Source organism: Caenorhabditis briggsae (assembly GCF_000004555.2).
Source record: "Caenorhabditis briggsae complete genome, chrV, whole genome shotgun sequence".
Classification (NCBI taxonomy): Eukaryota; Metazoa; Nematoda; class Chromadorea; order Rhabditida; family Rhabditidae; genus Caenorhabditis; species Caenorhabditis briggsae.
In genome coordinates this window covers 11,060,716-11,087,058 of record NC_013488.2, presented here as the reverse complement: position 1 = coordinate 11,087,058, position 26,343 = coordinate 11,060,716, and the positions used below count along the sequence as shown (strand labels likewise).

Here is a 26,343-nt window from a genome sequence, read left to right as displayed (position 1 = left end):
TGATGAGAATATATATCGAGAATAGGCAAGAAGAAAAATGAGAAGAAGAGTGCAAATTGAATCAGAAGGTGTAACTTGCGAAGAAATTGAAAGAAAAATAGAGTTCAGTTATGTTTATCTAGAAGAAAAGCAGTAAATGAGAAACAACGTGCATCTTGAATGAAACCTTATCAGTGTCATCTGTTGAAACAGGGAAGCGACAAGTGAGGGACGCATCGCGATGTCAGTATCTCAACAGCTACTCAGCTGGCTGACAGTCAAGCTGATAAGTCAGACCGTCAAGTCGGCTGGCTGTTAATTTGATAAATAATTTATAGCATTGGCTGCATGTTTGTTCAAGCAGGGAGAGCACTGGAAACATATCGTCAGACAACGAAAATTTCAGTATGGCAGTGACTATAAACGATAGAGGAAAGGGGCGGAGATTCAAAGAAAATGAAATTGACGTAGGTTTTCACCTCGTGGCGCCGAATTTCGAGACTTTTCTGGAGGAAGGAAGAAAAATTGTGACTTGAGCCATGTTTGAGGCAAATTTTTCTAGACATTGCCTAATGAAATAGAGTTTATATGTGGAAGATGCAACATTCGGAACGCTTATATCAACTTGAGTATTTTTCGCAGCCAGCATCATTGACCGAACAACTAATCGATTCTCGGCACTCGTTTATAAATCTCGAAAGTCTTGGTTGGGTGGGGGTTTTCGGCTGGTCTATTGATAAACAGACCAGTTTATAAACATTGCGAGACTGGTTGACGCACTGACCAAATTTAACATGAGAGCGAGAAAAATTCCATGAATTTTTGGTCGATAGTGAGCTAATAAAAAATAGCGGAGGCGAAATTCAGAAAGAAGAATGGGCTGGTGGTGGGTTTTGCATCACTGACATACACGAGGCTGCTACAATTATGGGGTTGAACCTGGCATTTTGTTTCAGGCCGGAGGCGATTAAAGCCGTCGTTTTTCAGAGAAATGTGTTATCAGGTATAACATACACTCACACTTACACATTGGGCCGTGCAGAAGTTGATTTGCGAGCCCAGAATGTTGTCATTATCGTCGTTGTCATCACGGAATTCCTTTGCTTTATCACACCTCTGAGAGTGCACTATTCTGTGACTGGCATTCCAGAAGCTTTGCGATGATCAAACGATCAAACTTACCTGAAGCAAAAAGCAAAGCGAAAAGCAATAAGTAAAAAGCAAAAAAAAAGAAAAAGTCGCCGATGTTTGTTGGGTTACTGTATTTGTTGAAGGCGCATCCTACTAATGCCTTCTCAGGCACTACAGCGAAAAACAAAACACGGTATTTAAAATAAAAATTCGACAGATTTGGTGACAAATTTCCAATCCACCATCGAATTTCTCAATTTTCACACCTTTTCATAAACTTAATTTGAAGTATTCAGAAGCGAAAATATACATACGGATTTTTATGTATTTCTTATAATACTTTAAATAGATTATTACCGGCTGAAACACTGTAATAATTTAGCTTTCTTTCAAAAAGAGAAAAATTTTAAAGACAATTGACTCAAGAACAAAATTATAAAAAATGAATGCGTTCGTTTCCTATGAAACGTTGTATAACTTGAGAGACGCAGAGACATCGCCACCAGTGTGTCAGTAGTCACTCTTTTGCCCCACTCTTGCGAACTGCTGCCCCCGATTTCCACGTAACCCTCGACCGGTTTTCAGAAACTTTTCATCGCTCAGCTATCACTAATCTCTTAAATTTTCAGGGATGGCGTCCGTGCTTTCATCCTTCTTTCAGAGAGATCCGAAATCTCAGTTTCCCTATGACATTCCGACAGAAGAACAACATTTTTTCGATAGAGTTTCAATCGGAAACAGTTTTAAAAAAGTGAGTTTTTTTCCGAATGCACTTTTCCAAATCACCAAAAAAGGTAAATACAGGCTGAACCTGGAGAACTTGCAACAATATTCTGGGACAATCGGAGTTCTACATTAAAACAGCAAGCTCAGAAGTTGAAGACCATGCGCCACCCCAATATTATAACCTATCTAGATAGTATTGAAGTAAGTATATTTGGATTTGAACACTCGCAAGGATGAATTTTTCAGCTCGAAGGAACTTTTTACCTCGTCACTGAAAAGTGTAAACCATTAGAGCTCTATTTGAAAGAAGCGGGTCTTACCGAAAGCCAGCAAGAGTTCGTCGTTTCATGGGGAATGTTTCAGTTACTGGTAAGTTTTTATGTTCTTTTTCTATAACAATAGTTCTGTTCAGAACGCATTGAAATTCATGCACGAGGCAAAACTGAGTCATGAAAATATTAGAAAGGGGGTTTTCGTCACTGCCGGAGGTGACTGGAAGATTGGAGGACTCCATTTGGTTACCGGTTTCACAAGTCCTCAAACTGATCTTAATCAATTGGCTATTGTACTTTGGGAAGTTTTTAATGGATTCAACGAAGCCATCACAAGACCACAAGCCCCTGGAAAGATTCCACAACGGATACATGAATTGTACAAAAAAATTGGAGCACAATCAGCCTCGCGATTAACTGTTTCTGATATTATTAAAGGTACGAGTAAATCTTTTGAGAGAAATTGTCAGAAAAAAATGTTTTCAGAATATCGCCTCACAGGAGGATATTTGAAAAACAAATTCGTCGATACTCTTTTGTTCCTGGAAGAATTCGAATTGAAAGAAGCGAGTGAAAAACAATCGTTCTTCATGCATCTTCGAGAAAATATCGATATTTTCCCTGAAGACGTGGCGAAGTACAAGATTCTTCCGAAATTGATTCTGACGTATGAATACGGAGATGCTGGACCGAACATTCTGATTCCACTCTTCAAATTGGGACGTCTTCTAGATGAAGCCGAATATCAAAGAACCATTGTTCCGTGTTTATGCAAGTTGTTCGGAAGTCCCGATAGAACGACCAGAGTTAAATTGCTCGAAAGAATCGACGAATTTGCTCCGCATCTGACTCAACAAGTGGTGAACGATAAAATCTTTGCGTAAGTATCCTTTGTCTTTTTTATTTTTAACCCTCCATGGAAGATCTTTTTCAGGAATCTTACGTCAGGTTTCTTGGATACCAACCCAGCAGTTCGTGAAAGCACGGTGAAGGCAATGGTTTCTCTTGCGGAGAAGTTAAATTACAACAATTTGAATATAGAATTGATGAAATATCTTGCCCGATTACAAGGAGGAGATGAGCACGGCGGAATCAGAACGAACACTACAATTTGTCTAGGAAAAATTGGACATCTTTTGGCACCAGCGAAACGACAAGGAATTCTGATCAGTGCTTTTACCAGAGCATTGAAAGATCCATTCGCACCATCTCGAATGGCTTCTGTTCTTGCTCTTTCCGCAACACAACACTTTTATCCGATTGCGGAAATTGCGAACCGCATTGTTCCATCTTTGATCCCTCTGACATGTGATCCTGAGAAGCAAGTGAGAGATCAAGCATTTAAAGCGGTTCGTGGATTCCTTGAGAAGCTTGAAAAAGCATCAGAAAATCCAGCGTGTATTCCTGAACTGGAGGCTGGAGTTAAAGCAGGAGCAAGCTCCATTCTGGATCATGAGAAAGTACCACAATGGGCTAGTTGGGCATTGAAATCGTTATCTGGCAAGTTTTACAAAGGAACTCCACCTCCAGAAGTTAAACCAGGAACTTCTGGAGCACCGGGAGCCCAGCCGGCTGCTGGGGCTGCTTCTTCAAGACCAGTTACTCCGAATTCATTGGCCGAGAAAGGTATTTCCACATGTCAATATATTTCATACTTGCAAAATCAGAGCCCGGGTTCTCCAAATTTGAAAAAAATGTTAAAATTTCAGAAATTTTTTCAAATTTTTTTAAAAAGAACTATTTTTGGACATTCTTATCTTGAAAAAAACATTTTCTTGTCAGAAAAATCGTCCATTTTTTTTCTGTTGACCGCAAAAAAATTTTTTGAAAGAGAAAAAATTGTTTCCGAAAATCCGGGCCGGGCCCTGAAAATTCTGAAAAAAGCCAAGCCCGGTCCGTTGCAAGTATGATATATTTTGACCTTCAAAACAATTCGTTTAAGAGAAAAATGCTGTCAACAAACCAGTTCCAACGAAGCCTGCGACGAATGATGGTTGGGGAGATTTGAACGACGGTGGAGATATGTTCGCAGTAAAAGATTCAAGCAATTCAATTACTGATGATTGGGCAGATATTAATCCAAAATCAAATGATGTTGATGATTGGGGCGTAGGATGGGATACTCCGGTAACGTTTTATATTTTTGATTTGAGTAAAATTTGAAAATTTGAAGATTGCAACTGCTTCATCTTCACCGATTCCTGGAGTCAAAAAGTCTTCATCAGGAAATTTGGCTGTTAAGAAGCCAACCATCGGACGATTGAATTTGCCAAGCTCTGCATCAGCTCAAAATAAAACGAAGAAAGCCATTGACGATAATATCGATGCCCTTCTTGGAATAGCGGCACCTCCACCGGCTTCTTCAGCTGTCAAACCGAATTCCCTGAATTCTCTGATGAACAGCTCATTGTCTTCAACAACTAATACAAATAACTCTGGTATGTCATTAATTTGTTCAACTATCTTTTGTATTGGTATGTTTGAGGTTGGGGTTTTGATGATCCACTGCCCACAAAAAACACATCATCCGCTAATCAAGGATGGGATGATGATGGTTGGGGAAGCAACAGTATGACGACCAATGTGCTTCAGCCGACCCCTGTCCTTCAGCCTACAAAAGTGAAGGATGATAAAGGTGAAACTAGATTCTCGGTTTAAAAGTCATCTTTTTTTTTCAGAAGCTCGTCGAGCTGAAATGCAAGCAAGAAACGAAGCCCGCCGTAAGGAGCAAATGGAGCGCAAGAAGTCTTCTGGTGCAATGAAATTGGCTTCAGTCGAGAAGAAAATGGATGATTTTGCTGATTGGTGAAAAGTCACCGAAGTTCATATAAATTATGTCAATAGAATACTTGTACTTTGTTTTTTTTCCTGTAACAACACCGCTTTCAATTAGTTCTCGTCAAGTACATCTTCCAAAAACGCACCTGTGATTATTCATTTCTAACGTATTCTATTCATGTTTTTTTTCGCTTTTTTTCCATTTCATCCGTTCCCAACCATACATATTCTTACCCGCATTTTACTTTCTTTTCTTTCCGCTTCGCTGAATAATTTAGAAAACAAAAAAATTCTTCTGGTTATTTAGATAATGATGAAAATAAATTGACCCAATTCTTCGTTTACTATATAAAAGGGAATAAGTTAGGGTTAAAAGAGTAAACATGCGCATTTTACTAGTTCTCTCCGTTTTCATTGGGTTCGCATCGTCCAGACTGATGTGTGGAATCGAGCCAATCACTACAAATTGGATGGAGATTCAGATCAAATTGGATTGTCCAGCTATTCTAGGTTAGCTTTTGTTTCTGAATCCCATTTGTGGAATCTGGAAGTTTCAGAGCATCATCGAAAGTGTTGTCTTGCTCATGGATGGTGCTATGTGTATAAGAAAGTATCGATGGAAGCATGCAATAATGAGTACTGCAGATGTGTGGATGCGTTGGCAAAAGAAGGAACTTGCAAGGTAATGGCTCATCTGATTCTTCTAGGACTTTTATGCTATTTCCAGATGCATTCTGACAACTTCTGCATGAACGTCAAAAATCTGGGACCAATGTTGTGGCCGACTATCAACGAAAATGGAATGCAGTTCTAATCCTAATTTGAATCGTTTATAAATATTGTTAATTGATGTGATTTTGAATGGATAAATTATGTATTATTTCGGTAGGGGCGTAACCGTCTAATATATCTCCCAGACGTGCTTGTGTGATAGCACAGAGGGATCAGACTCATGTCCACATCATTCAATCACTAACAAAGTTCACACGAAGCTACAACATCACCATTGACACTCTACAGTAACAACTTCCCCATCAGACGTGCCAAGAAATCTGCGTCTCCCACCATCACGTGCTCTCTCGCACCCACAGAAGGAGCGCTCCATCGCACAATGTTCTACAGGATCAGCGCCAAGGAGGAACACCAACCGCCAAGCAGGAGCAGACACACTCTCTCATAACTCTATGCTCTCTCCCCTCCTTGTCTCTGCGTCTCTAACTTTCGCTATCACTGATCTATTGTCATCATATCCCAATCAGTCGTCCCTTCTGCATTCGTGTAGAGAGGTTGCTCCTTCCTTCGATCCCTTCTTGTCACCCTATTCACTAACTTCTACTGTATTCCTCTGGGACCTCTATTGCCCAGCGAGTGTCAATAAACACGTTGTGAACCAATCCACTGTTAACTACCATCTCACGGAAGGAGCCAAGGGTTGCATAGTAGTCACGGTACGCTAGGAGTGTGGGCTCATCACCCCTCAATCCCTAACCGCGACACACAACGACAACTACCGTAACCTAAAATTTCTTTTTCCGAATTATTCTGAGAAACTTTAGAGAACTTCCAGTTCACGACTAGTAAGACTGAATGTGATTAGAGGGTTGAAAGTTACATAGGACGACTAGAAGAACTGCGAAGACTAGACTGCTTTGAGAGGTTGACCTGAAATGTAGCGAAAAGACAACTAAGGATTTAGATTACATTTTTATTAAATTGGAGAAAGCGTACAGGGTGTTTCCGCCGCGTTAAAACTCCTGATTATACTGCATGGGACCGGGACACCTTGTACATACAGGGGAGTAAGAAAAGGGATTTCTGCATCATGAAAACTTAAGAAAAATTGGGGTTTTCCAGTTCTGCGATACGCGAGTCCTCTGCGTAGACGACGGACTCGTGTGGAGCTTTCCAAGGCGGTTCAGTTCTGCGAAGAAAAAACCTGCAATAATCTGCGGGGGACAAAAACTGCGCATACAAGCCTGTTTCTAGACAGAACTTGTATTAATTCATAGAAAACGAGCAAAGTTATGAATATGCTGAGGGAAATTAAATTACAATTGGCAAGGCCTAAAATTATCAAGCGCGCTCCTTTGGACACCGATGAGAGAGCGTGGCGACTGAAGAGACGGGTAGAGAAGCGACGCGTCGGCGGGAAATACGAAAACAAGAAGTTGAGCCTGATGGGAGAATCTGTAATTAAAATATAAAACAAGATAATGGAAAATTGGGAAAAGTAAAATGCAGTTCTGCGAGGAAAAAAAATCTGAATATAGATTTGAAAATGTCTCATTCTCAGCTTTCGAATGATATAGGTATCTTATCGAATTCCTATACCCCAGTTACAACCTTCCCTAGTTAGTTCTGCTGATTTATGTATTGTCTCCTGCCGTTTTAGACGTGTTACTCAGTCTGTTTCACACTGCTTTTGCGAGAAGGATTCCACCCGACTTGTGGAAGCGTAATTTTCACAACATCGTCCACAGTTCCAATTTTTTGTACTATTATGCTTGTCTGAGAAAAAAAAGGTTGAGACGCAGAGAAAATGTGTCTGCGTCTCCACCGTTTGTGTGCTATTTAGGCTCTCCGCTTCGATATCGCTACCGTATTCAGACTGCAAAAAATACTCTCTAACCTTTTTTTCTCAGACAAGCATAATAGCAAAGTTGTTATAATTTATTTCGAACCAATAAAGTATGTCATAAACTGTGTTACCCGGTAACACTAATGAGAAACATGAGAATCCTGTTAAACTGAAAAAACTACTATTTCAGCTTTTTTCACTATTTCAGAAGAGAAACATGGTACGCCGGAGGCTTGATGACTTGTGAGTTCTTATTCTTAGGCAACTTTACTGAAATCTAAATTACAGCAAACAGATTCTTGAACAGGAGTGTCTGGATACAACAAGTAAGATCTAGGAACAGTTAGAAATGATACTATACCATTTTTTCAGTTGATAAGTGCAATCAAGCTTTTGAAAAATTTCTTTCAACATGTATTAAAGGAAAATTTGAGTGTCAGAAAGAAGCAGAAAAAGGAAAAGAGCAATTTTGCCAGGAGCATTCATACTGTAAAACTGGTCAAACACCTTTATAAGACTTTACATAACTTTTAGCGGATTACTGTATCTCCTCAACTGCCTCTCCTACTACTCCGAATTCTACAACTATCAGCACCACGACTACAACATCGTTTCCAACGACTTCTCTGACTGAAACAACCGCCGAAGAGTCATTCGTTTTGACCCCCATTCATTATATAATTGGTGCTGGAATCGGAGGGTTTTTGATTCTTGGTTTGGTGCTTCTTGTGAAATGGATTCTTGACAAAAAGAAACCAGCAAAGAAACAGAAGAAGACAAAAAAGAAGCATCCAGAATTTACAATAGAGTCCCCATCTAACAACTTTACCAGAAGCAGAACTTGGTGATTTATGATAATATTTATTCGGATTAATAACTTTTTACTTTTAAATAAAATAAAATTGAAGATTGGAAATTAAAATTCAATTCAATTCAATTCCATCCTCCATGATTTCCCCACTGATTCTGTTGATAATTTGGGTTATATGGGTTCTCGCTATATCCTGAATGATGTCTATTGTATTCGGGATTTACATCATGTCCTCCGTGATATCCACCTGGATATTGCCCATTGTATCCGTGATGATCTCCGTGATATTCGTCATGTCCTCCATGATACCCGTTACGAAAATGAGACGGTTGGTAACCGAATCTGGGTCCATGACGATGGTAGTGTTCGTGTTCGTGAGATTCAGACGAGTGCGAGGAAACAAGGCTCACTGGAAAACGAAAATTTGAAGTTTTTCTGATTAATTTTATTTTGAACAGCCTAGAAAATTTAAGTTGCTTCTGGAAATGATGAGAAATATACTGTAAACACTCTAATAGAACGCCACCCAAACTTTCAATTTTGAGCCACTTTATCTCGATTCCTGTCTAAGATATGAAAAAAGTTGTGAACTGATAAATTGTTTATCATAGTATCATAAGTGTTTAGTCAGTTGACACAATGTCGATATCCTGAATAGGAACTGAGATAATTTAGATCAATCTTTTATTATATTTTTACGATAACTTAAAAAGCCTAGTAAATCTAAACTGGTTCTCAAAATGGAATTGAAAACAAACTCACAAATAAAAATTAAAATAACTAGTGATGAGAGATGGAAATGCATATTTCTTGATGCCGATTCAGGTATTCAATATCGTTTATATATGCCTAATGTCGTATCGTTTCGCCGAATGAGATTAGATAACAATAATCATAATCATGCGTATCGGAAAATTCATAAAATGTCCCAAGTGTAAAAATTTCTAGATCTGAATTCGTCGAGAATCACATCATTTAGCATTTGAAAAAATTTAAAATATTTATTTATAAAATCATCGGAACAAAAAAACATGTAAGGCAAGAAGTAGAACAGCTAGAAAACAAAAAAAGAAGAACTAGAAATCAGGATATGAAAACGAGAAAAAATGAAAGAAAAATAGAGATACAAATAGGGAAAGAGATCTTTTATACACATATGAACTCAATAAATTCTATCTATTCTCGATTAAAAGTAGAAGTTGTATTTTTGTATCTTCTGGATGCCGTATAAGTATAATATGCATCATCAGCTTCGTCTTGCTCACTCCGGAGACGTGGGAGTGATCCCATGTTATTACGGTATACGTGACCGATTCCTTCGTTCAGAATCTTATCAGGTGATGAGAGAATATTAATGACTTCTCGGTTCTGAGGCTGAAGTTGACGTCGTGGAGTATCTGGCTCGTTGATCGATGACAAATGATGATTATTTGGAATCACATCTGGCATCCAATCAGGATCAACTCCAGCATCGTGATGGTGGTTTTGAGGTGACAGTAATGGAGAAGCACACTGTGGATCTGCCATTGTGGATTCAGCCATCACTGATTTCTGAGTATCCAGCCACATATTAGGGTTAGAATCTGTCGATTTCGAGGTCATGTCACAGATGCACCATAGGAATATCACGATTGAAGCTATCAAGTAGATTACGGATTGGGAAATTTCCTGGAAAAAAAAATGAAAAATGAATAAGGAAAATAATGACGAAGCTCATACCACAATCTCCATTGGTAGGGGAAGTTGATTGGCGAATAATCCAGATAAAGTCATTACCAAAGTGAAAAGAGTCTGAAATTTGAAAATTAAAAAAAGGTTTTTATGAAAACTGTCTTACCAAAACGAAATGTTGGAAAACTGCTTTCTTCACATTATATTTTGCGACGAAGACATCGTATTTCTTATGAAGACTGACAAGAACTGATGTGGAGGCAGCATAGAATGATAGTAGAAGAAATAAACCAATAGGTAAAACAATGAACCAGAAGAGCCAAAGATGCGGAGAAAGAGAGCAGGTATCAGTGAAGAAGAAAGTGGTGAACGAGATGATACAAGGGAAAACGATTCCAACGAGCAGAGATGTAGCGACACTAAAATATAAGCTATTTTAAAATTTATTGTTAGATTATTTATTGTTAAATTTGTTTACCTTGGAGAAGAAGATCCATCAGCCAACATTCTGTAGATGTATAATCCATACAAGAAGAGCCAGGCGAATGGAGATGATGAAGTGAATGATAGCATTGCATTACGGACTGGGCAGAATGCTTGATTGATAGCTGTCTTATGAACGAAGAACAAATTCAAAACGTTGATGGCAAAGAAAAGAATGAATCCAATTCGAACTGAATGCGTTTTTAGACTTTTTCTTGAAATAGTCAGAAGAATGGAGAGGAAGCAGAGGAAGAGAGCAACACCCGCGATTGCTGGAGATGTCATGTCATCGATTTGAGCAACTCGTACCTATGAACTCAGAAATATACAAAATTTAAACTATTGGAAACTTACAATAGAGTTCGAATGATCATTCACAAACATGGTGAATACTCCAATTCGATCGTATTCACAAGCAGCATGAGTGAGATTTAAACCGATCAAGGATGCTCCACGATTAGTCCATGCTCCAGATTGATCATCAAATCGAACACATTCCGGATACTTCCATCCATCATCTTCATCGATTTCAAACTCCACAATAATTGGGTCAGTAGTATTGGCAACAACTGCGATCATTGGATTCTCACATCGATCGCATCTTGGATACGGTACGATGGAGTAGACTACTTGAGTGGTTCCTGTGACAATTGCACGAACTCTAGGGAATCCAGTTGGACGAAGATCCACGAAGTTGTTAAACTTCGGAAGCATATTTCCAAAGTCAAGTTTGTCAGAAGCGAAAACTGGAAAAAAAAATATTTTTTGAAGTTTTATTGTAAAAGCCAAACTTACCAATGTGATCATTGGTAACAAAGAATGGAGACAAAAAAGAAACACTTTCGTGTGTTTCGGCTACAGTTTCAGCATAACTCCACAGTTTTGCGATCATTGTCGAATACTCATCAGCTGGTTGTTCACTCATAACTCTTCCCAATGCTTCAATTAATCTTTCCGTGAATGTCATATCCTTGATATGTGCTCTTCCTTTTAGCGGAATCATTTGTTCATGATCAACTAATCTACTCAATGCTTCTGCGGCGATTTGTTGATTCCTTCCACGGATCGATGATTCTGTATTTGTTGCATTTGATACCATTGTCAAAAGTTTTGCAGGCTCCAAAATATCGAATTTGTTGACCATAATCGAGTATTCTGGGCGAGTACAATTCCATGCGTTCACATCTGACCATCTTCCTGTTTCCAGACATTTCCTTGTAGCCAGGCCACTTTCTCCAATTGGACAAGACTGTCTCACAATTGATCCTTTTTGACTTATTGGCCATTGAATGCTATATTCTATTTCTGATGGACATTTTCCGGCTACTGGTCTACATTTCAACGTTTTTGAGTCGAGTTGCTGGAAAATAAAATTTTTATGATCTACATATTTTTCTGAATAGGTGAACTTACATGATCATATCTTGAACATCTATCACAACGTCTTCCAACAGAATCTCCATTACATTTGCAATACCCATCAGAAGAGCATTCTGTACTCTCTGATCCGGATCCACATTCACATTTTACACATCCATTGATTGTCGAGAAATGACTCTTTTTGCACAAACAAGCTCCAGTCTTCTTGTCGCATTGTGATTCATAACCTTTCGATTGTGAGCATGCACATCTTCGACATCGAGGGAAAGTACCCCACCATCCGGATGGACAAATCTGTTTGGGAGCTTCCAGCTGACAATTCTTTCCGGTTCTTCCTGGCGGGCAAATGCATTCGTATCCGGTTGTTGTATTTGAGGCAACACAAGTTCCAGACGAACACACATTAGCTACAGAACATACTGGAAGACACGTATCTCCTACAAAGCTCTTCTGACACTTGCATTTGTGTTTATTCCATGCTCTGTGACAAGTACTGTCTGATGGACAGATTGAATCGACGGAACATCGGTTTGGTACAACGCATCCAGCTCTAGTCTTTCCCTTCTTCTTAACAGAAACTGGTCTTCCATCAACCATCACATTTCGAATACATCCTTCAAATCGAGATGGATGTCCTGTTCCTGGGGCGATTCCATAATACAGACTTTCCAAATTCATATCTGCGATTGAAGTTTTAGCCTCTGCCGAATAAATTCCATTAATACTTGTTGCCACTGAATCAGCTTCGAATTTCACGACAACATTCATCCAATGTTTTGAAGTGATTTCAGGAGATGGAAGTTCGACTGAAGAGTCTCCAATATTGTATTTCAGTGTTCCATCGTCAATTTCAAGATTGTAGTGAACGCTTCTTTGAGTGAATTCCAGTGCGAAAACTTGCATATCAGCTCGGGAAGATCGGAATTCAAATGAGACTTCAAATGGAACGGATACTTGAGCAGGTTGATATAGAACAAAAGATTCCTCCTCGAATAGAGAATGACCACGAAGATCTTGATTTCCAACAGGAACAATACATTCTCCAAGTGAATGAACCGCCTGAGGACAACTGCAAATACGTCCACCCCAACGGTTCGAACATTTTGTTGTAGCTGAACATTGTCCATCCGAAGATGAGCAGAAGTCTCGACGTTGGCGACATCCTTCATGAACATGACCCACTTTGTGCATTTCTTTTATAGTTGAGAAATCCACGTCTTCTTTGTCAACAGATAAATCAGATATACATCCGGAGAAGGCCTTCTCAATCTGCTTGGAAGTTCCCGGTCTTCCTCCAAGGAATAAACCGTTTGATACATCCATATAACGATAACATGGGACAGTTGGATCTTCACATCTGAAAATAATGATAATCAAATTTGAGAAGTTTGAGAAGAGAAATTCATCATTTCCCGGGGAGCATATAATTCCGCTAATCAAATGAATAATTCAATCGGTTCGCGACCATAGACTAATATTTCTGTTCATTTTGAAAATTGAATTATATGTTGAATTACAAGGAGGGACCTCATGCAATTATGAATTACTACTGGGAAGATCCCACACAAGAAAACGTACTTTTTCTCTAGATTCAGTTTTGCACGAACAGCACAATTTGGAGATGAATTCAGAAGAAGTGATGGATGAGTTTCACAATCATCAAGTGACATCGTTATTTGCTGCAAAATTATAGGAACCAATGAATGAAAAATTAACTTTCCCTACCTTATTAGAGAACTCAACAGTTACAGTATGCCATTCACCATCATTCACCCGATTCTCCACATCATTCTCCATTTTTGCATCAGCTTTTTCCCCGCCCAATGAGAATTGAACCTATAATTTTGATTTATGGAAAACCCCTTCTTCATTTTCAAAAAATACCTTTAGAACTCGATCTACAATGGAAACTTCGACAAAGTCGCTTCTTTTGTCTCCCGTGAATACCAAAACACCGTCGTGTGCAATTGTTGATATTCTGAAGAAAGACGTGTTTTTTGCATCTTCTTTTTTTGGGGCTTCTTTTTTGAGCTCTGAATTTTTTACCTGAACTTCATGGTCCATTGAGTACGTGGCAAGTCTAGGTTTACATTGAGGATGCCTTCTCCTTCGAAAGATACACTTCTCAACCGACATCTTTCATCTGTATCCTCTCCTTGGTATTTACAGTGACGACATCTCATTCGATTGCCTTCCAATTCACAGAGAGAATCTGACATACAGTATCCAGGAACACATGTTAGAGCATGCACTGATATTTCACAGTGACGACCTGAAAAGAAATTGCTTTAGTGTTCAGATGGTCCCTCCGAAAGTGTTTCAGTTTTATTGCGACTCCTTTTCAAATGAAAGTTTGACATGGAAATAACGGAAAAGGGGGGTCACACAGAGTTAGATGGGGTACTTCCGGTGCAGTTGAAACAAACGACAGAAGCACCGGGAGAAGTCTGAAGTGACACGCAAATTGCTTTCACAAAAGACCCCAGAAAAGTGGAAGTAGAAGGGGAAACAATTTTAGAAAAATAACTTTCGAATCACGCTATATGTATATTGAAGCTCTCGACTGTACGTTTTTTGATCAGAATATCCTAGCGAGAATTGTGGAGAAGAACTGACTTGGTTACTGTATGTTGTCGTTGCTCAGGTTCTTGCACGGTATAGTCTTACTAGGGAGCTATCCGGAGTCGTCTCCGAGCTACACTCCATGACCTAGATCATTAGAAAGACCACGCAGCCAAACATTGGGAGAATGATCTTTTTCATTTTCAAACGTTTGGAACATTTTTCAGCACTTTTCAAAACATTTTCAAAAAGTCACTTCTGATGTGTGGGGTCCCCAGATCGATTTTTTCAAGAAAAAACCTTTTTAGTTAGCCACCGTGCTTTATCTAATAGAAGCTCAGCCGAACCGTCAATTTTGTGTTTAATTCTCTCGATTCCTGCGAAAGATAAAAAAATTTCGTCAATTGATAAAATATTAAAGATATTGTGACTAATATTTTATCGGTTGACAAAATTTGGATATCTTCCACAGGATTCGAGATAATAATTGAGCTCATCGTTGATGTTTTGGGTGGGCTTTTATTAGAGAAAATACGGTAACTTGGAAAAAAGAATACAGTGGCTGAAACTTATAAAATTACAAAATCCCTTCTCTTCCCTAGATTTTCTTTTTTTTGGATCAGCAGTAAACATCCACTCCCCATTTTCTATCCACTTTCGTTTACTCCATTTCGTTTTTCGACTCAATAGCCCTCATTTTGTGAGCCAATTTGCTAATGCAAATTTCAACCTCATAAGTACCATTTTATTGTGCAAAAGGGGTCTCCGAACCACTCTTCCTCCTAACACAAGCACATTCCCATTTTACGAGTGTGTTCTCCCTTATTTTCTGTGCTTTCCTTTAGTCAATTAGTGGAATTACGTACCTATCCAACCAGGCTTACACTCGCAGCGATATGTGTTCTCGTAGGCGACACAAGTCGAATTATTGGAGCACCTGCCACGGTAACATTCATCAAGACGTGTGTCGCATTCTCCACGACCATCCGAACCTGCAAAATTAAACTTCTACAGAGTCGCGAATTTCCAGTCTTACTTGTGAATCCAGAAGGACATTCGCAGACGAAAGTGTTGACGGTGTTTAGGGTTCGAGCAATGAAGTTGTCAGTCTCATGAGCCTATAAAAATCAGAGTTGAAGGGTTTCTTGAAAAATGCATACCTTCATTTCTCCCACAAACTTCTGAGTTTGTCGACACTTTGCCATATGGGAACATGGCTCATTCGCACAAGATTCATCTCGGATCACTTCAACTTGCAACAATGTCATCTTCTCCAACTTCTTGATCGATTCTTTCACCAACTCGATTGCCCTCCAACCTCTGAAAATAAAATAGTTCCAGACCCCTTTTGTATACGTTCCCCAATTTTGAATCTATACAATTTTTCTTCCCATTAGCAACACTTTGTCGCTCCATTATTCATATTGAATTACACTACTTCTCCATGTAAATATGTCGTTTCAAGGAGTTAGAAGCACGCAAAGAAACTAGGGGGAGCCCGTTTCATTGTTTGTCAAAACAAATCGAATTATTGTGAAGCGCATCTAATTGCACACATCCCGAATCTCCAAAATCCCGAACTCATTTCCCGTAACACAACACTTGACTACCAGTATACGAAAAGCCTCTTGAGACACGAAACGGCGGCATTTCTTTTTATGATTCGAGTGTTATTGTGTAGTTTTCAATCATCTCTTACCGTACAACCCTTCCGTGGTCCGTAATTGCCAAATTAATATAGATGACGTCATCAAGGTGCTGCTTGACACCAATGACATGGATGTCAGATGGTTTCCAATTACTCAACGTAGACATCGCATCTCTGGAAGCAAATCAGATTAATTGAAGATTCGGAAACTAACAATTACCAACCTGAATCTCTGGAACACCAATGGATCCCAGAAATCATCGACAGTCATCCTGGCAAGACTCAACGTAAAACTTTCAGCCAACCAGTCTGGTTCCACGAGAACATGGATAAATCTACATGTAGCACATTCAGTATTGGCACCGTCAGAAACACATGTTTTGAATGAAACATCCATGTTTCGTTTCCATTCTTGTTTTACTAGAATTTTTCCAGTGTACTTTTCAGCTTCTATCAAATCGTTTTCCTCCAAAAAATATTCGAGAGTTGCATTTTGATCTGGGTCAAACGATGGGATGAATCCGATTTGTTTAGCCATTTGAACATTATCAAATCGGTTCATGAGGATCACAAAATCCTTCAGAACTGGTTTATTGTCGTTCACATCTGATACGTGGATCCGAACGGGAACTGTTGACGAAAGTTGTCCACTGCTGGCTTGGAGTTCAAAAAAGAACTTGTTGGATTTGGCTTCGTAGTCAAATTCAGCACGAGTGAGAATTCGCACAACTCCATTTTGTTCAGCGTCTTCTGAAAATAGAGAATGGGATTCTTGAATTAAAAACTAGGTATTTACCTTCAATATCAAAGAGTTTTGCATCTGTTCCTCCGAAAATTCGGAAAGAAATGTCAGAATTCTCTCCCTCATCAGCATCTCTTGCCACAATTGTTCCTACTGTAGACCCAGCTGGAGCATTTTCAGCAATATATAGATCATAGGAAAGTTGTTCAAACGAAGGGGCATTGTCATTCACATCAGAAAGTGTCAATGTGATTTCAGAAGAAGCCGAGAGTGACGGTGTTCCACGATCCCTTGCAAATATAGGGAGTAAAATTCTGAAATTGAAGACCCAATTAATGTTTCCACTATGTATATTTATAACAACATCCTTCAATCTTTTCTCTGAAGTTATAATGCACCCCCTCCCTTCTTCGCAATCTGTTGGCACTTGACAAAAAACATGGTCCTCTCTTTCCCCCTCAACCACCCTATAGAAAACAGTGACACCCGGTCAAATGAGGGCTCATTGAGCAATCCGGGCAGGTGTTAGCCCTCTCTTAGGACACATTCTAATTATCCCAGATTCGCATTCTTCTGAGAAGAATGTTCTACATCTTCTTTTATAAATAAAATGTAACACGCTTACACTGCAAACTGTTCTCGATCAAGTTTTGAGCTGACACGAAGAGTTCCTGAAGTTCTGTCAAGTCGAAAAAGATGAATAGCTGGAGATGAGGAAGATTCGTTTAGGAAGTAGTCGACGATTCCATTTGAACCAATGTCAGCGTCTATCGCTGATACCTAAAAAAGAAAATTTAGAATCCATGGAATTCATTGAACTTCAAAAGTACCTGAAGGAAGGAAGTTCCAACTGGAATATCTTCTGAAATGGTGGCAGCGTAGCTTGAAGACGTGAATTGTGGAGCATTGTCGTTTACTGAAAACATAAACCATCAATTTGGCTTTTCCTCAGACTTCCTAATCCCCCGATTTGATTCGAATATTATTTCTTTGTTTTACATGTTTCCCTTCACTTCCTGCTCCTTCTGTCTTCTCACACAACACCGCCCGACCCCTAATTTCCGTAAATAATCGTGTTTTGTCTGACACTCTCTAAATCTCTTCAGCTCTACCACTAAGCTTAGTACCCTTTCGTCGTTTTCTAACACATCTGGTCATTTGTCAGGCGTCGTTGTTCGGTTTGAAAGGGGGACGACAAAATGCGCCTAGTAGGCGAGTCATAAGAAGAAACACCATATTTGAATATGTCAAAATGAGATCCGCCGTCAGAGATATTAACAAAATGCCAACTCACTGTCATCCAGAATCACTTCGATTTGTGTTGATGTGTTAAGCGGTGGAGTGGCGTGGTCTGAAGCTGTCACGATGACGGAAAACGTGGCACGATCTTCGCGGTCAAGATCAGAAGCAACGGAAATATCACCAGATGAAGGATCTATTTTGAAGAACTGATTAGAATCAATTGAATAAACCAAACGAGCGTTATCTCCACGATCATGGTCTTCAGCCTGGAAAAAGTTTAGAAATTAAAATCGAAAACCATTAGCAAAATCACAAACCTTCATGCTGATAACAGGATATCCAATCGGAGAATGTTCTGGAATTTTCACCGAAAATGGATGGTCATTAAAATACGGAGCCGAGTTAACATCATCAATAAAGACATTGACAACACATCTTCCTTGTAGACCTCCTTGATCAGTTGCTGATACTTCCACTCTTATTTTGTGATCTTGTTTGTTCAACTGCCCCGATACACTTAAAATTGCTCCCTGATCTCCTATATCCAGAATACTGAACACATCTCTGTCAGCCTCCTCGATACGGTAAGTGATCTTCTGATCCTCGTCGTTATCCACTGCTTTCCATTTGATGATCTGACTTCCACGTGGCATCTCTTCAGAAATCGTCACATTATATTCTTTTTTGTCGAATATCGGAGCGTTGTCATTGATGTCTTTCAAAACCACTGTCATTGTAGTAGAGGTATTCAAAGGAGGAGTTCCCATATCTCTAGCAGTTACCTGAAAGTATGAACTTGTTAATTTGTTTTTCGAGATTTCTAGTTCACCTTCAGACTGTATCTAGCAGTCGTTTCTCGATCAAGAAGTTTAGTCGTTTTGATAACACCGCTATCCTCATCGATGATGAAATCTTCTGATCCTTCAATAGAATATCTGGAAAACAAATTTTACGGTTTTTCTTCAAACACAATATCATACCTAATGATTCCGTTTGGTCCAGAATCTTCATCAATGGCATAAACTCTTCCAACTTCTTCTCCAATTGCTACATTCTCTTCAAGTGTAATCATCTTCTGCGCAGCAATCAGAGTAGGAGCATGATCATTGATATCAACCACATGGATTGTGAGTGAAACAGTGCTTGAAAGTGCAGGTTGTGCACCATCTTTTGCTCGAATTATTGCTGTTATTGGGGAGTTTTTGGCATCGATTCTTTCTCGAAGAGTCACTTCTCCAGATGAATAATCAATGGTAAGTCCACCGATTCCAGAAGATGAAGCCATAGAATAATGAACTTTTCCATTGGTTCCAAAGTCTTCATCTGTAGCTTTCACTGTTGCTATAACGGTAGGGAGGGTGATGTTCTCCAAGATGGTGATGTGTAAGAATCAGATGCAAATACTGGCGCATTATCATTGACATCAAGTACAGTAATCTCCACGAGAGCTTTTGATTCTTTCTTTGGAATCCCTTTATCACTTGCTATCACATCCAATCGAATCAAAGAGAGAGTTTCTCGATCCAAAGGAGCCGCTGTTTGAATAACTCCACTTTTGGAATTGATGGCCAACAGATTCTTTCCATTTCCTTCACCCAGAGAATACTCGACTTCTCCATTTTCTTCAGAATCCAAGTCTCTTGCAAATACGGAGAGAACAGTAGTACCAATCTGAAAGAAGAAGGACAATAATAATTCATTAATTTTCTTTAAAGAAATTATGCAATTGACAGATTTATCCCCTTTTCTCTATTTTCAAGTGGTATTGAGTTGGTTATATCAATATCACAGATTTGTGTCCTTTTACTTGTTCATCATGTACTACACACGCATTCTCTCTTCTGCTTCTTCTTCTTTTCCCCCGTCCTTTAATTATATATTCGAAGACTCGGTCCTCCGAGCAACTAGGACTCCCGCTACTATGAGAATGGTGGCGGCGGTCGCTTTACGATTCGAAGGAAGACACGACTCATCTCATTATTGGGTGTGAGAAGGCGATATGTTGTAGGAAATGGCTATGATGAAATTTTCGGGTTTAGCTCTGGAAATGAGAGAGGTTTTTGGGGTTTTTGACGCTTTTGTTGATAGAAAGTGTTTGACTTTACGAATTCTGGAGAGAAAAACAAGAGCTGATGATTTTAATACTTTTTGAAGTTTCATAGTTAAAGCCACAGATCCAACTAAAGAAAAGCACCTACCGTAAAACCTGTAATACAAGGGCTCCCATACTGTCAAATTAGTGCTCAATTATCTCGATTCCTACTCAAGATATAAAAAATATGTAAACTGACAAATCATTTCTGATATTATGATAAGAAATTTATCAGTTGACAACTTTTTCATACCTTAAACAGGAACAGACAAAAATTGACTCAAAAGTTAGAGGGCCTTCTATTACAGGTTTACGGTAGTTGTTCACTTCCGCCAGTCAATTCTTCTTCATCTAATCTCCTATAAATGTAGAAACGTTCCACCTTAAAGTCAACTCTTCCATTCATTTACCCTGCTTTTGCAATTCGACTGACTCATCCGTCTCCGGACTCCCGTGAACTTCTAAATCTCTCGATTCTTTACACTCTCCCTTTCCCTCCCGTACCCATGCATACACGGTGTTGGTGTCCTTCTTCCTGACGGACGACAAACATCCATTTTCGGACTCTTATAATTTGCCTGCTCTTGTGGGGGTTGCTCTCTCTCTATGGGTGAAGCCGTCGTCTGATGACAGATGGTCATTCGGATGCGATAGTGTTATAAGTCGAGAGATTTAGACACTCTCTCGGCTGGAACAATGTTGCGTGCTTTTGGAAATGGGGTGTGTAAAATTGAAATGATGGTCGTCGGAGGTACATTTGATTTATGGGTCCACTTCTCTTTTTTTGAGTGTCAGCCTTCTCTGGACTGGTCACTCACTTTGGAGTACTACGAGTACACGTCTCGAGGGAAATTAGAGGGGAGCGGAGCCCAACGGTGAAATAAAGAAAATGGAATGGAAATTTATACCAAAAACTGAGTAATTCGGACTGGCACTTGACAGAGAAAACCAAGAAATTAGTATATGGAAAACGTCAAGAGTCAGGAAAACTACATCAGTTTCTGAATTCAAAATTCAAAATTGCATAGGACCGAAAAGCGAAAAAAGGGATGTGCAAAAAAAAAAATCATACTTCATCTAGATGTGCTGAAGCTACATTTCAAATCTTTGATTCCCGAATACCAGATCCCTTCTATGTTTTTCACCTACTTCTATTGAATTCTAAAGCTTCTTATTTATATTTTTGACTTCTTAGATTCTTTTCATTTCGTTCCATTTTCTCTTTATTCACACTTTCTCCCCTTCTTCGTAGCTAATCCAATATACAGTACCACTGTATTATTGTATCCATATTCTCTTCTTTTTTCCACACACTGACAGGTGAATCCTCTCGCGCATATTATCTGCGTCTCTCACAATCACATGCACCCTACTACTCTTATGTGGAAGCACTCGCTAATTACAAGCTGTTGTTTCGACCGGGGAAGCTACGGGCAGCGACCCGAAGAGCTCCGTTCGAATTAGGAAAATAGAGATAGAGGAAATAGTAGGAGAACTTGAGATACGCAGAGTGTGAATGAATGAATGAAAATGGAAATGGGTGTAAAAGAGGAATTGAATAGACTCACCGGAGCATCTTCGCGGATTTCTCCAAAATAAGAATCCTTTTCGAAAATGGGACTATTGTCTTGGACATCTAGGACGTGAACGACGACCGTAGTACTCGCAGATATCGTTGGATCGACTCTCTCGTAGGCTGTCACCTGAAATTAGAATATTCAGAATATTTAGAAAAAGATGATTTCGATACCTTGAGAATATGCTTATCCAGTACTTCTCGATCCATACTTTTTGCCAGTCGAATCTCTCCACTCATCTGCAAAAATTGTATTATTTTTCAGAAGGAGCACCGAGAGCCGCGTCCCACTTCCTCTGAGAAAAAGAACTAAACTACTAGAAAGCATTCATAGATAATTGTGTTTGTGTTCAAGTTCCTTAGGCACTTTTTTCTGGGATAGAGTGAGAGTTCCATGAGTTTGTTAGTATAAAAGTATAGTTGATTTTTAGAAAAACTTCCGGAAGTGTAGTAGTTGAAAAAAAACTTACCGTATCCAGAGTGAACAAGTTTTGAGATCTTGAATCTTGAGGAGCAACCATGGAGTAGTAGAGAGGTTGGGAAGATGCATGAGACGCTTTTACAGATGCAATTACGGTTTCTATTGGTGTATCTTCTGGCAGCTCTTTTACGTATCTGAACATTTTGGAAGTTAATTTCAGATTTCATTTCCAAGTTTCACAATTTTTCAAAGAAACACTCACTTTTCTTGCTGAAAATGCACTGCGTTTGCGTCTGGGTTCCTTCTTCGAGCCCATCTTTTTGTTCTTCGGATTTCGAGTTTCTTCATTGAAGCAACAGAATGCCCAATCCTCATTTTTGACTGATAAATTTGTCCATCACAAACATAATTATAGTGAAAGTCAATTGGTCCATCAAAGAAACAAACTCTCTCTTTGGTCAAAAGTAGACCATCATCAAGAAGTGAGAGTTGAGAGGATTGGATAGAGTCCGGAAATCCAGGAATAGGACAAGAAGTAATATCAGAAGAAGAGGAATCAGGCCAATGAATTATAGGTTGACCTGGATGCAAACATGGTGGTCGAGAAGCTGGTAGCCAGATAACAAAACTACTTGATGGAACTGCACATGGTTTACAAACTACAGAAATAGGTTCAGATGAATAATACTTGTCTTCTGTCAAAGCACTGACTAGTAGTAATGATGAGGTGATAAAAAACGGAAGAAACATAATTTTGTTAAGCATCATCGTCTCTTCATTGCATTGAAGCCAGTTGAATGTGAGTTGGATATGGAAGAAGGGAAAAAGAAGAGAAAGGGCTGCGGTGTCCGAATAAGAAGGCGGAGCCAACTGGGTGGCACCCCCTCTGCGTCTCGTTCAAAAGGAAGAACTGACCAGCGGCCAATTAAGGTGAGGAGGTTGTGTATCAGCTAATTTGAATGTCTCTTTTCTATGTCACACATAATGTTCGCGCATTGATAGTGAGCCGGAAGCGATAGAAATGGGGGAAAGGGGAGATGCCAGCGTGAGAGCCTTTGGAAAAAATAATCAGGTATTATGAAGGGGAAGGAGTGGGATTAGATATTGGTTCCGAGGTCCAATGTTACCCAGAACAAAACTAATCTAGATTGATTGGGTTCTTGTTGTCCAAAATAACCACTGTGGCTGTTGTCAGGCGTCGCCTGCAACAGCAACGTCTCCGGAATCTCAGGCATCGCCGACAAGTTCTGGTCGGAGTTTAGTCAGATTCCAGATAGCGCCGCTAGCTAACCAAACTCCGACAAACTATTACAACTTTCACCTTCTGACCAATATCTGACAATGGTCCGCTATGCACCCGTTTTTGAACAATTTTTGACCAGAACCTGGCAAATATCCGTCCAAAAGCCGAATCCCTCAATTTCTAACGAGTACTCCTCCTTGTCGAAGGCATCAACAAATAATTTTTTAAGCTTCCGAACGTTTATTAGACCCTCACAATCAGATTTATGTTAAATTGCCTTTCCGATCACTTAATTACCTTCATATGACCCTCAAACCCATCATATGAACTTAATTGCTTCTGAAGACTTATTTGAAGACAGTCTCTTATTTTCTAATAGTCTCTTTCTCATAATCCTCTGGAGCCAGTCATGGAGCCATGTGTCCACCGATTGGGGACATAAACCGATTTTCTGGCGTCCTTCCTGCCACCATATTGTTTCTCTCGGTCAATTAAGCAAAGCCGAAAAGGGCGTATTATGTGGCCTCTCTCGCCAGAACGGCGTCAGGCAGGTGTTCTCCGACTACGTTGCATATCTAATTGCTCCTATGTGAACACAAACAGACACATCTTTCCGTCTCAAAAAAAGGAGTTTTTTTTCCTATTGTTCACTTTTTCTTTCTTTTTTCTTGGCTCCTCATTAGCTTTCTCCATGCCCGTCGTCCGACAGCTCGTTTCGTCTCAACATTTGCATATTTTTCAGTGTCAGACACAAGAACCACAACTCATTTTTCTACGAAGAGTGCGTGTTGCTCTTGGTTTGACTCCCCGGAGAAAGAGCATCATCGAGTGCTGTATGTGTTGTAGTCTGAATTTTCGACGGAAATTGGAAGAAGGATCGGGTAGCGCCAAAAACTGAAAATGGGGCAGAGATAGGGAGAATGGGAGGAGGAGAAAGGACGAGTTGAAAAATGAAACACCACGATAGACACGAAAACACATGTGAAAACTTGACCTAGGAAAAAGTATAGAGTCCAAGATTCTGTTCGGGATATTTCAAAAGTTCGTATTTGTCAATGGATGGCCCCGGAAACAGCTCAACAGTTCTGAAATGTTATATGTACCGTCTTCCTCTAATGGAAGCCCATCAAAATCGTTCTCGATTCCTGTGTAAAAAAATTGTCAACTTATAAACTGTTGGTGATATTAGGATAAATAATTTATCAGTTGATGTCATGTTTCGATATCTTTCACAGAAATTGAGATAATTGTTTTCAAAGTTGAAGGTTCGGGTGCGCTTCTATTAAAAGAACTACGGTATATCATCTGTCACCAACAATTTAATGAATCTACTTTGCAGTAGAAAACGGAGTTCCATTTCATGACCATTTTATTTGTTTCCTTCGGAAGTTGACTCTAATACCGATATCGCGATTCAGTTAAAATATTTCACAACCCGTACTTGAATTGAAATTCCGGGCATTTCTTTTAATTAATTTTTAATTTCTTATATTTCGTAACATTCTCAGGTGCTCTCTCGTTCTCCGATTCCATTCGATCTATGTCACATAACCATTTGCGGTGAACATAGTGAAACTCATCGATCAAATGACTCTTGCTCTCTTCCTATGACTCCACCGATTAATCAGACGAACATCTTCGCAGAGCAGAGACTTTATAAAATGATGAACTATTTTGACATGCGTGTGTGTGAGTGACCCGTTTTATGAAAGTACCCTTCTCACAAACAATTGGCCTGGTGGATAGAGAGGAGCTTGTGGCCGTCAAATGGAATGTGACGATGCGTAATTAAAACTGAAATGGATGGTGGAAAAAGAAGGGGTAAAAGGGATGCATTTGGTGGAAGGAAGGAAGGATACACACAATTGATGGCATCCGTTTTGGTGTGATGAAACCAGAATTAGAGAGGTGGCTTTATCCGAACATTTTAACTGAATAAGAAATGGAGAACATTAATTTTTATTTCACTCGGTATTCGAAATACTGGAACTTATTAGAGGTAGCAAGACATAAGTAAACACAGTAGCCATACAAAACATATAGTAACGGTCAATAAGATACACAAAAACGTTTTTTTCAGTTGATTTTCGGCCATTTTGACCATTTTCAAAAGTCTGAAGCTCGGTTATGAAATTTCCGATCAGTTTGAAAATTTCGTAGGTTATAAAACAAACCTAGATTGAAAACTTTGCATTCACATAATTTTTTGAAAATTTCTAGTTTTCCAGATATTTTCTGATTTCTGAAAACACCTCATTTTGACCCGTTTTTGTCCTGAAACCGTGAAAAAAACACGCGTCTTTCAGAACTCGGCAAATATCTGAAAAACTCTGTTTGAATTTTCAAAAATTCTGAAAAAAAGTTTTGTATATCTTATGAACCGGTACGGTATACGGGTAAAAAGAACCTATTCATGAACAGGGTGATTCACGATTTCAGTATTACTATCTTCTGAAAAAGTGGTGGATCCGTTTAGTTCCGAAACAGGTCCAAGTTGAGAAAGTGGAATCGCAGCAGGGTCTTGCACATTTTGTGTTGGAGTCTTGTTTGAGAAAAAATAATAATAAATTCGTTTGATTGTTTCCCAACACTTCTGATTGAAAATTAGCACAATTACGATCTCCACAATGAATAGAACGATATATTCCGGTAGTCTTCCATTTTCCAATTTCGATATCATCTCAACCACTTCTGATTTATTCAGCGGAGCGACACATCGCGATGCTATTGTTTCGTTAAATTTACGAATAGCAACATCAAATTCTTCCGTTTTCCCGTCGATTTCAGAAATACTGAACACAAGTTGTTTCAGGCATAAGAGGATACTGTTATGCTTCCGACAATCTTCAAAGATCAAAGCGCTGGAATCGATGATAACTGCAAAATCATATTGATGCGGAGTAAGAAAAAACATGGTGCTACCTCGATTAGACCATCCATTTTTGTAGATTTCTTGGTAAAAACTGTCACCAATTTCGATGTCTAGTCGTTCATCGGAACTGAGTTTG

At 39.2% G+C, this 26,343-nt stretch overlaps 6 protein-coding genes across 6 annotated transcripts; 2 read left to right on the top strand and 4 right to left on the bottom strand.

Moving 5' to 3' along the window:
• Window positions 1-1,741: 1,741 nt before the first annotated feature.
• CBG09451 lies at window positions 1,742-4,917 on the top strand (the record flags this gene model as incomplete). The annotated part of the gene is made up of 9 exons (XM_045237677.1): window positions 1,742-1,861; window positions 1,915-2,037; window positions 2,083-2,205; window positions 2,249-2,988; window positions 3,043-3,734; window positions 4,051-4,235; window positions 4,282-4,546; window positions 4,594-4,743; window positions 4,787-4,917. The coding sequence occupies 9 exons, from the start codon at window positions 1,742-1,744 to the stop codon at window positions 4,915-4,917; spliced, it is 2,529 nt and encodes an 842-aa protein (XP_045094043.1).
• Window positions 4,918-5,269: 352 nt separating this feature from the next.
• On the top strand, window positions 5,270-5,700 carry CBG09452 (the record flags this gene model as incomplete). The annotated part of the gene is made up of 3 exons (XM_002636925.2): window positions 5,270-5,396; window positions 5,444-5,568; window positions 5,614-5,700. The coding sequence occupies 3 exons, from the start codon at window positions 5,270-5,272 to the stop codon at window positions 5,698-5,700; spliced, it is 339 nt and encodes a 112-aa protein (XP_002636971.2).
• A 511-nt stretch (window positions 5,701-6,211) lies between these two features.
• On the bottom strand, window positions 6,212-6,298 carry CBG27091 (the record flags this gene model as incomplete). The annotated part of the gene is made up of 1 exon (XM_045237676.1): window positions 6,212-6,298. The coding sequence occupies one exon, from the start codon at window positions 6,296-6,298 to the stop codon at window positions 6,212-6,214; it is 87 nt and encodes a 28-aa protein (XP_045098910.1).
• Window positions 6,299-6,959: 661 nt separating this feature from the next.
• CBG27090 lies at window positions 6,960-7,946 on the bottom strand (the record flags this gene model as incomplete). Its single annotated transcript, XM_045237675.1, is given in 5 exon segments — window positions 6,960-7,000; window positions 7,419-7,506; window positions 7,682-7,741; window positions 7,758-7,777; window positions 7,913-7,946. The coding sequence occupies 5 exon segments, from the start codon at window positions 7,944-7,946 to the stop codon at window positions 6,960-6,962; spliced, it is 243 nt and encodes an 80-aa protein (XP_045098909.1).
• A 451-nt stretch (window positions 7,947-8,397) lies between these two features.
• Window positions 8,398-9,080, bottom strand: CBG09453 (the record flags this gene model as incomplete). Its single annotated transcript, XM_002636926.1, has 2 exons — window positions 8,398-8,684; window positions 9,038-9,080. 2 exons carry the CDS (start codon window positions 9,078-9,080, stop codon window positions 8,398-8,400), a joined length of 330 nt encoding a protein of 109 aa, XP_002636972.1.
• Window positions 9,081-9,451: 371 nt separating this feature from the next.
• On the bottom strand, window positions 9,452-22,860 carry Cbr-fmi-1 (the record flags this gene model as incomplete). The annotated part of the gene is given in 30 exon segments (XM_002636927.1): window positions 9,452-9,943; window positions 9,995-10,066; window positions 10,113-10,365; window positions 10,425-10,738; window positions 10,784-11,175; window positions 11,225-11,789; window positions 11,843-12,246; window positions 12,304-13,166; window positions 13,388-13,488; window positions 13,535-13,645; window positions 13,694-13,787; window positions 13,856-14,081; window positions 15,238-15,363; window positions 15,408-15,489; window positions 15,532-15,691; window positions 16,071-16,193; window positions 16,244-16,769; window positions 16,816-17,075; window positions 17,387-17,541; window positions 17,592-17,677; window positions 18,056-18,269; window positions 18,271-18,288; window positions 18,291-18,785; window positions 18,833-18,938; window positions 18,984-19,384; window positions 19,387-19,674; window positions 21,664-21,798; window positions 21,846-21,911; window positions 22,142-22,286; window positions 22,355-22,860. Coding segments are annotated over 30 exon segments (7,779 nt in total).
• Between the last annotated feature and the right edge of the window lie 3,483 nt (window positions 22,861-26,343).